General features: G+C 34.6%; 1 protein-coding gene across 2 annotated transcripts in view; it reads left to right on the forward strand.

Moving 5' to 3' along the window:
* Positions 1-292: 292 nt before the first annotated feature.
* Positions 293-13,879, forward strand: part of LOC149797940 (E3 ubiquitin-protein ligase RNF14-like) — a 62,675-nt gene continuing 49,088 nt past the window's right edge. For both annotated transcript variants that reach the window (XM_089962998.1, XM_089962999.1), the window contains exons 1-4: positions 293-658; positions 4,315-4,489; positions 4,823-4,977; positions 13,394-13,849. In XM_089962998.1, coding sequence (XP_089819124.1) covers positions 4,321-4,489; positions 4,823-4,977; positions 13,394-13,849 — 780 coding nt within the window. In that variant the 5' untranslated portion in view covers positions 293-658; positions 4,315-4,320. The remainder of the gene's footprint in view (positions 659-4,314; positions 4,490-4,822; positions 4,978-13,393; positions 13,850-13,879) is intronic.

Consider the following 13,879-nt stretch of genomic DNA (forward strand, 5'->3'; position numbering starts at 1 on the left):
TCAAATCTCGAATGTCGATGCTGGACTACTTTGTTTATTTGCAAAACAGGCATTAAGTGATGAAGGCATCGACTATTCTCTTCATTCGCAACTTCTTTGTAATGTCTATAGACAATATACTTGTATAAATAGGCAAGATAACAACAATAAGATTGCGGTTTCTTTATTGGTTGAATAAAGTTTGAGCGGACAATATGATTTTGTTTTCTTTATTTCTCTTTTTTTCCTGTAAATTACTGCGCCGACTGTGATTCGAGGCATACTGCTATAGAAGTAGTGGAGGGCATTCCGGTTGAAGAACGAAGTGTTGCGAAACATTTCATCTGACAAACATGCGTACTGGCTTCATGAGTTTTCTTTAGATTTAGGCACAGTACAATCACTTTTTAATACCAGTATTAATGTAGCTTGCATACATTTAGTTATACATGTAAACAATATCACGCTAGAGCAGTACAGTAGAAGTAATCAAGGTTCACCCAGTTCTCGTTAATACAAAATTACAGGCTCTGTTCGGCATCTTGTCTAGATTACATGTGCTGACGCAAGTTTTATGTTGATAAAAGCAATCGCCGACAGTTTAAAAACCGAGTGAGATACGTTCCACAGATCACTCCTGTGACCAGTTGTGATACTGGACACTACAAATTGAGATACGGTAAGTTACTTCTAAACACTCCGTTCCACACACCCTTGAGCTAAGTTATGTTCCGTCCATGACGGCACTCATCCCAAATCTTTTATTCACTTTACTCCTGATATATTTTTCTATTCATTCAACCCAAAATATAAGAAGTTATGCTCGCCAGCAGCTTACTTGTATTTAACGATATATGCGACTCTGTTGAAAATTCCTTGATCAGTTTGTGATCAGACAGATGCAGTGGTAAGTTTCTACTTATCTTCATTCAAAGCAACTTAAGGAATCCTGTTCCATACAAGAATTACACATTATGTGTTTACAAATATCTACTAAATTATAAATTTGCGAACATGGTTTTCAGAGACTTAAGCTTCTTGCCAAGATATGTGAAGTTCTCAAAGGATGCACCATTTCTCCCTGTAATGCATCACAAATACTTGACTCGGTTTCCACCAGGACATTCCCACGTTTCAGTTTTGGTCAGCCATGGACAATTTGCAGAATAGCTCGAATTAAGTAAACAGGCATGAAATCAGTTAGACTAATTAACAATCCTTATCATTGTAATTATCTTGTGAAAAGACATACTTCAAAGAAACCATGGGCTATTGTGTATGTAAGCACCAGTGATTGATTGGTACATAAATTATGCCTTAATTTGTATCGGTGTTTAAATTAAATTGGTGATAAAATCATGAAAGTAGTCAATGCCATAATAATAATAGCTGCTGTTTAAGTATTTGTAATTTCAAGGCAGGATACTGGATTATACTGTCAGTAGAGAATTTGTAGAAAAGTAGATTGACTCGTAAAAAGAAGTAAAATAAAATTGTATTATCATTTTTTTTAGGAAACATGTATGATGAAAATAACACTAATGCCAACAAAAGGAAAACAAAATTGGCAAAAGTTCCATTTGACTGGTGGTATTTGAGTTGAGTGCCCGTATGTCATATTTCTGCAGCTCTTTAGAACTAACATTCATACTTTTATGTCTTCTTGATGAAGTAAAAAGTCCATCACGGAAAGTAAAAAAGAAATAAAAAGTATGGATCAAACAGTCAGCTGCAGCAAAAAAATTTAATGAAAAGTACTTGTTTTCTGTGTAATTTTGGACTAGATTTGTGAAATGTTGGGGATTGGGCTGCCTTACCATTACATTTTAAATTCCATACTTCTCTGTTCTTATTAATTTAGTCAAATTAAGATTTTAAGGTAGGCACTTATGTAAGTAAGAGCCACTTCAAGAGAATATGCCATTAAGTAATAATGTGTGTTTGACATCACATTTCTTCTGTTAATAAACACTTAAGAAAAAAATGGAAAAGAAGAAAAAAATGATCCATCACACATTGTATTAGATGATATATTAACACCATGGGCAATTCCAAAAAACATCAAATGGGAAAGGAAAATCATTTCCTGGATATAACAAGGACATGAAATTGAAATTAGCCAAATTTGGAATATTTCTCATTACAAATTGTAAAACAACAATGTAAACCAATTCTGATGACTTATATCTTTTAAGTCAATGATTATTCATTTAGAGCGCTGTATTTTATAAAAAGCAAAAAAGGTGTACTGTTATATCACATACAAATTACTGATTACAGTTTTCAAAAACAGAATCAAATGTTCAGTATAGTTAGAATACTTAGACTGGTTCTTTAGTGTCTCCATCGTCACCAAATCATTTGGATATTTTCTGATCATTTCTTGTTCTCGTCGTAACAAATTTTACACACAACTACTGAGGAACTATCTCCTATATGGAAATATATTGCCCCTAATCTGGTGTATGAGAATTAAGTGACACAGGCAGCTGGAAATAATTGACATTTTTAGAAAACCTTTTCTTTGATGCAGGACTTTTTATGATACTGTGTACAGTATATTGCTGGAAAAATGAATATAATAAATCCCTGACCAGAGTGTCTGTGATAATAATCAGCCTCTGCTGTTGCAAACCTTCCATACAGGGATTTGAATTCTCATCCTTGAGTAATCATTCCCGTCTATAATGAATTTATTTTGGAAATCTGAATATACATTTCTCCTCCCTGTAAACTAATTTGGAAATAAATGCAGTGTTTTCACTGAAGAATTAATCAAAATTACATTTCTGTCAGCAAATGAATTTTTTTTGTTTTATGCTTCTTTGACAATGAGCACTCTATTCAATAAGCATGGGATTCACTCATTTCATGTTGACAATGAGCACTCTATTCAATAAGCATGGGATGCACTCATTTCACGTTGACAATGAGCACTATTCAATAAGCATGGGATGCACTCATTTCACGTTGACAATGAGCACTCTATTCAATAAGCATGGGATGCACTCATTTCATGTTGACAATGAGCACTCTATTCAATAAGCATGGGATGCACTCATTTCACGTTGACAATGAGCACTCTATTCAATAAGCATGGGATGCACTCATTTCACGTTGACAATGAGCACTCTATTCAATAAGCATGGGATGCACTCATTTCACGTTGAGCATGGGATGCACTCATTTCACATTGACAATGAACACTCTATTCAGTAAGCAGCACTCTGTTCAATAGCATGGGATGGATACACTCATTTCAGCCATATCAATCTCTTTATATAAAAAATCTTGGGACTTTTTTGCACCTTATGGGCACAATGGAGGGAACTTTATTTCACCAGAGACAACATGTAATGCCTAATGGTCACTGGTGCAAGGACACAGCCTTTGATGAACCCTGATTCAAGTTGAGATTTTAAGTAATTTCTATGCACATTTGTCCTGATCAAGAACTGTATTTTAATAACATATACTGGCAGGTGCAGTTCAGGAAATTCTTGTGCTTCTCTAAACAAGTGCAGATTTCACTTGATAGTATAGACCCAGATAGAGGATAACCTTGTGCATGTTTGACTCCAACATTGAAGGCCTCAGAGATTTCACTTGATAATACATACCCAGTTAGAGGATAACCTTGTGCATGTTTAACTCCAACATTGAAGGCCTCACAGAGATTTGACTTGATAGTACAGACCCAATTAGAGGATAACCTTGTGCATGTTTGACTCCAACATTAAAGGCCTAACAGAGATTTCACTTGATAGTACAGACCCAATTAGAGGATAACCTTGTGCATGTTTGACTCCAACACTGAAGGCCTCACAGAGATTTCAACTGATAGTACAAACCCAGTTAGAGGATAGCCTTGTGCATGTTTGACTCCAACAGTGAAGGCCTCTTAGCAGTTGATAACCCAGCCTGGAGTAAATCTATCACAAATCAATATCCATGCAATGGAGGAGCACAGGCTTGAATTCCCATGCAACACCAGGATGTTACACTGGATTTGTGTGCAATTAGTTATCAGGTGCACCAACACAAGTTAAAGATGGTCAATACACTTTGTGTGTCATTTTTCTGCCAGCGGTAGAAGCAATATAAGGTGTAAGATTAAACAGTTGGGAAGTCACGTATGTTCCGCAACAGTGTCTGTATTTAACTTCTGCAGCCTGTACAATAATATAAGTCTAAAGTTTGTACTCTGATACGTTACGAGTTTCTGTCCTGTCCTGCTTGTATAACTATAAGCATAATCAAAAAGACATATAAAGGTGTGACACTGTGTTCCATCAAAACCCATGTTATTTTTACCTCATTTTTTTTCCTTTTCAGAATATTATGACAGATCAAGAGGAACAGGAAGATGAACTGCTAGCACTAACCAGTATATATGATGAGGAAATACTGACACTGGCAAAGGAGGGGGATGGTAGAGGAGGACAGCTGCTAGTGTATCCTCATCTCCCTGACCATTTCATTGTTAAATCTGTTGTTAAAGAAACTAAAAGTAATGATGAGTATAAATAGCAGCATATGTTGGTATGAGAGTGTACATCCAGATTATGAATCTAAAAAATGTCAAATGCATTAGACGTTTACTTGAAAGGTAATACTTAAAGATGCAAAAGTTTGTACATTTTGCATTATAAGGGCTTAACCATTTACCTTGTGTAATGATGGAGATTTATGAACCCGTTCTTGGAGAAAAGAGAAAGTATTATAAAAGAAAACTGAAATTACTGTCAGAGTGCCATTTGATGTTTTTTTAAATTACTTATGCAGTCCACTTTTTGGATCTGTACTTCAGAATGGGCCTGTAGTATTTAATACTCTTTTTCAGAAAATGAGGAGAACAGTATTGAAATCAAGGAGGAGAAGAGTCATGAGATAAAGTATCTGCCACCATTATCCCTCAGCTTCCAACTTCCATCAGATTATCCGTCACACAGCCCACCAAGCTTCACCCTTGCCTGCAAGTGGCTGAATAGGAAACAGGTGCTTCTTTCACATGCCAACTATCTTGTTGATTTGTGTCTTTATTCTTTTCAAAGAAAATAAATTGTCATATGGCTTAACTGTTACATGTCAGCATTGAGAAGGCAGTGTTATATTGGATTTACTTATGTTTTCTTGTTCATCCATCTTCCCTGCAACTGGTATTTCAGTTCATCTTTTAATACAAAACTTGTAACATATGTCGAGATATAGGGGTTATGGTACTCCAGCAAAGTAAGTCACAAAGTAAGACCTATTGTCTAGGTATGTTAATATGTTAATGGTATTTTGCAGCATCCAATATGCATCCTTTGTTGTGTATATGTCAGCATCTAAAAAACACACTGGACCAATTTGAACTGAGCTTGGCAGAAACTATCCTGGCATTTGAGCCTTTCAGATTTAACAAATGATGCCAATGTGCCATCAGGAAGGCAGTTGTTACTAACAATCAAAACACCAATAAACAACTTTTCAGAATTTACTGGACAAAATTTGACACTATCCTGGCATAATGGTCTTTCTGTTTTAAGATATGGTGTCCATTATTTCAGAGTAAACAATTTTTGACTTTGTGAAAATACTACACAGAATTTAACCAAATTTGAAAGAAGATTGGCATGAAAACTTTTCAGATTTACACAGGTAACACTGATCCACCATTAAATATTGCTGTAGTTACTGAGAGTATAAAATAAATATAACGTCTCAAACATGTTAATCAAAATTTTACCAAATATGATTCAAAGAACCATGTCATCAAGGTCTTTCAAGTTTGTCTGAATGATATTCATTCACCATCAGATACTAGTGGCATTATTAAAATTGGAAAGTCATCTCACCACTTCCAAAACCTGCTAAACAGAATTTTTGACCAATTAGAAAGCATTCTCTCAAGAAGGCCTTTCAGGTTATTACAAATGATGCTTGTCACCATTTCTGAAAAGAAGACAAACAACTGTAAACAGCTTTTTCTCAAAAACAGCTTTTCTAAATTTAACCAAATTTGAAGAAGAAAAAAACCACCCTGGCAATCAGTGCCTTTAAATTTATGCAATTGATGTTGATCTGATATCAAAGATTGCATCTCTTACTAAAAGCAAGAAAACTTGTAATTATCTAATCAAACACTGCCGAACAGAATTGATCAAGTTTCTCAAAAAGAGTCCTGCATGATAGCCTTTAAAATGTCTTCATGCTGTGCTACAGCCTTTGCCAATAATGCTATTTCATTTATAGAGATGGTGCATTTTTTAAAATTCCATTAGGGCATAATTATACATAAGAAAATGGATGAAAATTGTATATAAAATAATTGTATTCATGGCAATTCCTCAAATTCAAGGAGATGATTGTTGGAATTACCCTGAATTATATATAGTAACCAGACATCTGTACATGAACAATAATGATGTTCAGCAGTCAAGTTACCGTCTAGATTGGTCCATTCCTTCCATTCCGCGATACAGGTTAAAACAACAGAGAACTTGTCTCACACTTTGCTGATGATCTTTTGTTAACTGTGTATAATTGAAAATATTGACACTTTTGATTGGTAGCTCTTTTCAGCCAATCACAAACTGTGTTACTAAAAGTTGTGAATGACGATGCTTTTTATGTGTATGCTTGAAGAACTGAGGATATACCACAGCAGTTTAAGGTGGTTTTGTTGGCAGTTTTCAAAATAGTTACCAAAATAATTTATGTCCTTTTAAAATTACTCCTACAGCGTTTTTAACATAAAAATACAATAAAACTTAAAATGACTTCTCAAATACTGCCTGACAGAATTTGACCAGATTTGACAGAAACTGTCATGGCATTAAGCCCTTTCAGTTTTTGCACAACTTCCTGCTGATCAACATTTCAGTATTAATATCGTTATGTAAAAAGCCCAGATAAACCTTGATATAAATTATCAAAAACTATTATGCATAACTTGACTAAATCAAATGGCATCCTGGCCTTTCAAGTTTGCACATATGATGCTGATTCACCATCCATTATGGTTGATATTGCTAATAAATGTACAAACCTCTAAATGTATGAAAGTGTCATACTAACCCTGATTTCTTGGTCAGCTGACATAAGGTTTGCTTGTGGCCTTTAGGTGAGTATCAGCCTTGTGAATGGATTCAGGCTTCGTAGTTTATTGTCTTACCTGTATAAGCCTGGTGTGACAAAGGTATAATTTTTGCAGTGTTTTTTCATCAGTGTTGAAGTTTTGCATTAAAGTTTTTACATCAGATACACTAGAGGCATGTTCTCTGAAACAATTAACATTGCTCACAAATAACAACCAAGCTCGAATTTCAGATGCATTGTTACTGACATGGCAGTGTAGAGATTCATGAGATGGAGAGCAGGGTTTAACATATTTTTGTTTTTAAAAATATTTCATGGATCCACAGAAACATTTTCATTGATCCTGCCTCAGTTTTACTGGTCTGTGCACTTTCATATTTCTCTGAATACTAGTTAATAAAGCATACATCACATCCTTTTCTGGATCATAGTTCGGGCAGTGGTATTCATTTTTCAGATGATTACTTAAATATTTGCAAGCTTGTATTGATGAACACACACTTCTCATTTTATTCAGTGGCAGCTGCATACCTTGCAAGAAGTTCCAGATATTTCCAGTTTTCATCTCACACTGCTACACAGTTAATATTTTATATCAACAGTGGTCTAAAACTAAAACATATTGCTTGGTTTGGTTCTGTAATATTCATTAGTTGGCTTGAACAGCTGTTTCCAATTGACCTAGTTTAGCATTGGCCTGATATACTAAATCACTTTATATCATCAGTATTAAAATTAGTGCATTGGTCTTACTTTGCTTACTGTATTGAAAATCAGTACCCTTATTTAAATTGATGCACAAAAGAACATGTGACTATTTCTGCCAGTGACATTCATTGCACCAAGTCAAATGCAGGGAATAGACTGGTACACAGTTTGCTCATTAAATAGATCAGTTAACCTTGAAAGGTCTTGTGATCAGTAGTCATATTAAGACTATTTGTGAATCTGTGAAAATGACCAGTATAAAGTCTTCCTGATTTGGTGGATTTCTGAAACCAGCAGTTTTGATGATCCATATGCAGATTTACTTATCTCAGATTAAGACATAAGCTGTAATTTTGGTCCATTTGACTCACACACCCCAATCCAAGGCAGTCCTCTCGTGTTTAATGTACAGATCACAGTGTTCTACATTTGACCAGATTCAGGAATTCTTACTAAAGGAACATTTAGAAACAACTCTGAAAACTCCAATCAGAAAATCGGAAACAGCAAACATCAGATCAGTCTCCATACTACCACAGGGTTCGTCTTTGAAGGTCTTTGAGAGTTTGGGAAAAATGAGGTAGCATTTTCAAGGCCTTGAAAGTTTGGGAAAATCGAGCATATTACCCTGAGGTCTTCAAAAGTCTTTGAAAATTGAAATAAACCCAAAAATTTGTAATTTCTTTCCAGAATCACAAATAAAATTATCCGAGGTTGTTAGATTCGGATGTAATCTAGTTATCCTGGTTTCGTTCTTTTGATGACCCGTTCAGTCTCATTGCCGCCGCAATAACAGAAGAGGCTTTGTTTGGCCATCCAAAGTTGGCCTTGGCGGCGACTTAAATAACACATGCACTCTTCATCAAAGCAAGACTGCTACACCCTTCATCAAAGGAAGATACAAATAAAATTGCCTAAGGTCGTTAGCTTCGGATGTAGCTGGTTTTCCTGGCTTCTTTCTTTTGACGAATCGTTCAATTTGATTGGACGAGTCCATCACCTTTGGCCAATCAAAAATGTTCATTACACTAATTCACTCTACGTAGAAAGTGCGCGAAAGTATTACGCTGGAGGATTCAAAATTTGTTCAGTCGATTTACATCTTCAGTGTTTAAAAATGCCAGGTCTTTGCTCTTTCAACGATATCTGGCTTGAACAAGAGAAATACTATGAATGGCTGCAAAAGGATAAATTATGTAAACGAAAGGTGCTTTGTACATTGTGTAAAAAGACGATCAGAGGAGCCCTTACAAGTTATGCCAAAGGTAAGTTGCAAATTAGTAACTACATACTGTTCATTTAGTGGAACAAAGATGCAGAAGTATAAGCTATTGGTAGTTTTGGGCAAAATAATGGTAACTCATTACTTTTCGGGTATAAAATAAGATATCGTTTAGTTTGATGATTTGGGAGATATGGCAAAAGAGGGCCCGTTTAAATTTACTTATACCGTCGGTTTATTTAACATGTTTGAGGGACAAAAATCATTTTCGAAAATTTTGTTCTACATAATAATGTTCCTTGGTTTAATATAGAAACATCAATTGTAATAAATTCAATTCACGGATAAACAGTTTCAAAGTGCGCTTGCTTACACTATAGTAAAGTTAAGCAAGAGTTGTTGTTCTTGAATTGCGAGTAAAAAAAAAAAAAAAAAATATGGTGTTAACGTTTGCTGTGAAGCTTTAACTGTAGGAAGTCAAGTCATTTGATTAGGCAAATAAAAAAAAAGAATGAAAAAATGTGTTTCCAGTTGACGGAATGTCCCCGTTTCTCATTGCCGACCCTCGACCTTTTTCCCCAGTGGTATAAACAATTTTTTTTTTAAAAATCACATTGCCGAAATTGATTTGTGTATCTATAGTCTGACTATACATCCCCGTTTGTTTGTACCCCTATATTTTATTTCACTTTTTCAGAAGCCATTTTTTAAATGGTAATTTGTGTCTAAATAGCGTTTCTTACTAACATGTAAAACCGAATTAAAAATTACTTTCATACATCATGAAGTTGTTTTCATTTAGAGTCATTAAACAGAAAGAGAAGTAGAGTCCAGATGTGATTTAATATTGACTCAGTATGGAAAATTAGTGGATGAAGTTATCCAATCGGACAATCATCCCTTGAAATGCTTCAATAGAACAGATGACAGCCTTGATGAAGTGTTTTATTCTGTCCTTTCTAAAAGAAAAGAATATGTTGAACTTTGGAATGTTCTCCAGAAAATGTTGTTGTCACATGGGCAGGCAACAGTGGAGAGAGGATTTTCTGTCAACAAACAGGTATATGTTGAGAACCTCAGCAGTGAAAACCTCAGAGCACAAAGGCTAATCATTGACACAATGAGAAAAGCAGGTGGACCTTTGGAAATCATCATTAGCAATGAAATGATGACATATGCCTCCTCTGCAAGACGTAAGTACCATTCCTATCTGGATAAGAAGAAAGCAGAGGAGAAGGATGAGAAGAAAAACCAAAAATGAAAGAAACGGGAGTTAGCCATGGATGAAGTGGAAGAAATTAAAGCCAAAAAGCTGCATCTTGAAGCTGACATTGCCAGCCTACATGCTTCCTCTGTACAGAAAGCAGAAGAGGCAGAGTTAAAAGGACTCATTATGCTTGTCACAGAGTCAAATGCTCTTAGGAGAAGAGCAGAGGAAAAGATGACAGTGGTGGCATCTCTTTCCAAAATGATTGAAGAGAAAAAAAAAGCAAATATAATAATGCATTTAAAGCAGTGCTGATGTCTGTTAAGAGAACAATTTATTTTGTATTAAATCTGACACGTATGTTACATATTTCTGAAAAAGTAACAAATGTTAACCTATCTTCCAGATCATTATAATGCTATTTTTGGAAATTAATTATAGTTTGACTTTAATCAGTAAACAATACTGTATTATTTGGCATTCGTTGTTTTCTCATATAACCTGTATACACAATGTTAGCAAAAATAGGTCTTGGAAATCTCTGTTTGTGGCCTTTGAAAGTTTGGGAAAAGTCTTTGAATTTATCATTCATGGTTCAGTATGAACCCTGTACCAGTATTATCAAACTTTTTTCTGTAGGGATACAGCTGACCCGGTCTGTAAATTTATTCTCTATTTCATATGGTGTAATCAGGATTTTTGAAACATAACTTATGCCAATAAGCACTAACTAACCAGATTAATAGACATTTTACTCCAAGAAATGAATAATGGTTATTTGACTGAGTTTGCTTTCTTGACTTAAGAAAGCCTTGAATCTGCTGCAAACGTTTGATTCTATAGTAAAAGTCATAAGATCATGTATGCATCTTTACTCATCTTAAATTAAATATAAATTGTTGGTTGAAAATTTCGTACTAAATTTGTTTATACACTTTTTGTTCAATCCTAATTATTGACTGCTCTTCACCTTAACTAGCATCTAAAAAATTCAGATGAAAATTATTGATCGCTTTGGATTTTTACACTGGTGGCCAGGTACTAAACTGGGTGAAGAAAAGAGCATGACAGGTTGAATCATCACAATATAGGGTAGTTTGAATTTGTTTATCAACATGTGTAGCTTTCATTGTGACATCACAGAATACAACATTCAACATGTAACAGTTATGATGTGTCACAATGATATAATCCAAAATGTCCTCGAATTTACAAACATTTATTCCAAAATAGTGACATAATCCATGAAGTATTAGTGAGTACTTTGCAATTCTGGTGAATAAATAGATTAATAATTCTCCTTTGAAACACAACTAATTGATTCCCTAAAACCTGATGTCTTTATATGGAAGGAGTAATTCTGAAAAAACATTTATATAAAAAGGGTCATTTTCCCATTAAATTTGTAACAGTTCACTTCTAAAACTATAATTTCTAAATAAAGCTAGACCTTGAACTGAACAAGTAAAAATGTTTACCTCCGATTAATAATGATCTTAATATATAATCTAAAAGTATAGAGAAAAATATTATCTTTATAATAAAATGCTTATATAAAAAATGTGAGTAGTCAGGTAGGCCCTAAACTTAATTTCTGATCAAGGTAAGTTGCACATTATGGATATATATATATACATATATATATATATATATATATATATATATATATATATATATATATATATATATATATATCTGTTTGTGATCATGGAGAGAAGCAAATACACAATACAAATTAAATATATATAACAGTACAATGCACATTTTTATAATTTCTTTTCAAGTACAGATGCGGGAGGTTGCAGGTTTGAACCCCGGCTGAGTCATACCAAAGACTTACAAAAATGGTACTAACATCTGCCTCGCTAGGTGCCCAGCATTAAGAGGTTAGTGTTAGGACCGGTCAGCCTGGTTTCAGGATAATGCGACTTGGTGGGACATCATGCTACATGTCTGCGGCATGATGCCCTAGTGCTAGCCATCACTATAATCTGTCACACTGCAGACATCGTAGCGATATGACTGAAACTTTTTTTAAAGCTACGTTAAAAACTCAAATCACACACACACACACTCTTCTGAAGTGGGCTTCAAAGGAAAATAGTCTTTGACTAAATAAGTCATAATGTATCAAGCATCATTATTATCATCATAACAGGGGGGTAATCTGTCACTTTATATGTTGGTCTGTAAAAAAATATTGTCTATGTAAACATTTTCATTTTTGGAACATAACTCAAACAGTTAAAGGTATTAAAGCCAAACTTGGTACACATGTCACATAAGTTGCACGAAGATGCATTTGAAGACTTATGTATATATTATTTGTTACTTTGTTTTAAATCAGTTAGATCAAAGATTATTAAAGGATTTCGGATCTTCAGCAACAGTATACTAATAACATGAGTGGCCATGAAGCTTTGAAAACATTCATGATGTATTTACTTTTATTGTCAAAATTATTGCATATACATTATATATGAACTAAATGAGATCAGTGGATATCTGTGCTTTTCCCAAATTATTGTTTATTAACGTTTGATACTTGTAGAAACAACTTTGATAAGTTCACAGTTACTTTCAAATTGCCACTTACGTCAATGTATCCTTTTTAAGACAGACTGTTAAGAGTTTCATCAGCAGGGTTGGGCTGTTGTAGTACTACTCACTTATTTGAGGAGAATACATTGGTCACGTACGAGGCTGCTTCATCCTTCATCAATGTACTGCATTTTACCATTTCATTAACTCTCACAAAAGGCCACCACCTATAATGCCAGTTTCATTTCAGAAGGTTTGGTCTTATAAGAGAAGGGAGCAACATACTATCGTTTGAATTTTTAAATTCCTGCTTTCACTAGTTAGCAGAGTTGAATAAAAATTTGGGTAATAAACTTGCAGACAAAACACCAAGTTGTGCCTTGTGACTATATGCATGCTTATACAAATTGTGGAATTTTGGGTTTTTACATTTTCAAATTTTATTTTTAGAAAATAAAACCCACAACATTGGATTTAATTACTTGATTACAAGACTAGACACTAGATACTGGCATGCATTGTTTGGGGTGGGGTGGGGGGGCTTGTTGCTTTTATTGAAAACTGTAACATGTCTACAGTTGAACAATAAATATTTATAGCAACATGGGAACAGTGTCCAGAGGAGTTTTATGAAACTATTCCTTTTTTTTCAGTTGACAAAGCTTTGCAAAAAGCTGGATTATACATGGGAGGAGAACCAAGGAAGTGTAGTTCTATTCATGTGGGCCAACTTCCTTCAAGAGGAACTATTTCAGTTTCTGGATATCAGCTCACCACTGGAACTTGCCACAGTTATCACCCTCAGAAAAGACTCTTCATGTTTAGATCCTAGAGCAATACAAGAAGTTGCCTCGCAAGGACTGCTGTTTCCTGCTATATTGGAGTATGACAAACAAATGAAGAAAAGGGAATTTGACAGATCCATATTCTCCTGTAAAGTGTGTTTTTCAGACGTAGTGGGTGCTAAATGCATAAGCTTCCTTGGTTGTGGCCATATTTATTGCTCAGATTGTATGGGAGACTACTTCAGCGTACAGATACAGGAAGCAAATGTAAGGGGGCTTGAATGTCCTGAGGAAAAATGTGAGTCACAGGCACATCCTTCACAGGTATTAATTTAATCAGTTTATATTAATTTT

This window comes from Sinohyriopsis cumingii, chromosome 6 (assembly GCF_028554795.1).
Source record: "Sinohyriopsis cumingii isolate HCF-2022 chromosome 6, ASM2855479v2, whole genome shotgun sequence".
Taxonomy (NCBI): Eukaryota; Metazoa; Mollusca; class Bivalvia; order Unionida; family Unionidae; genus Sinohyriopsis; species Sinohyriopsis cumingii.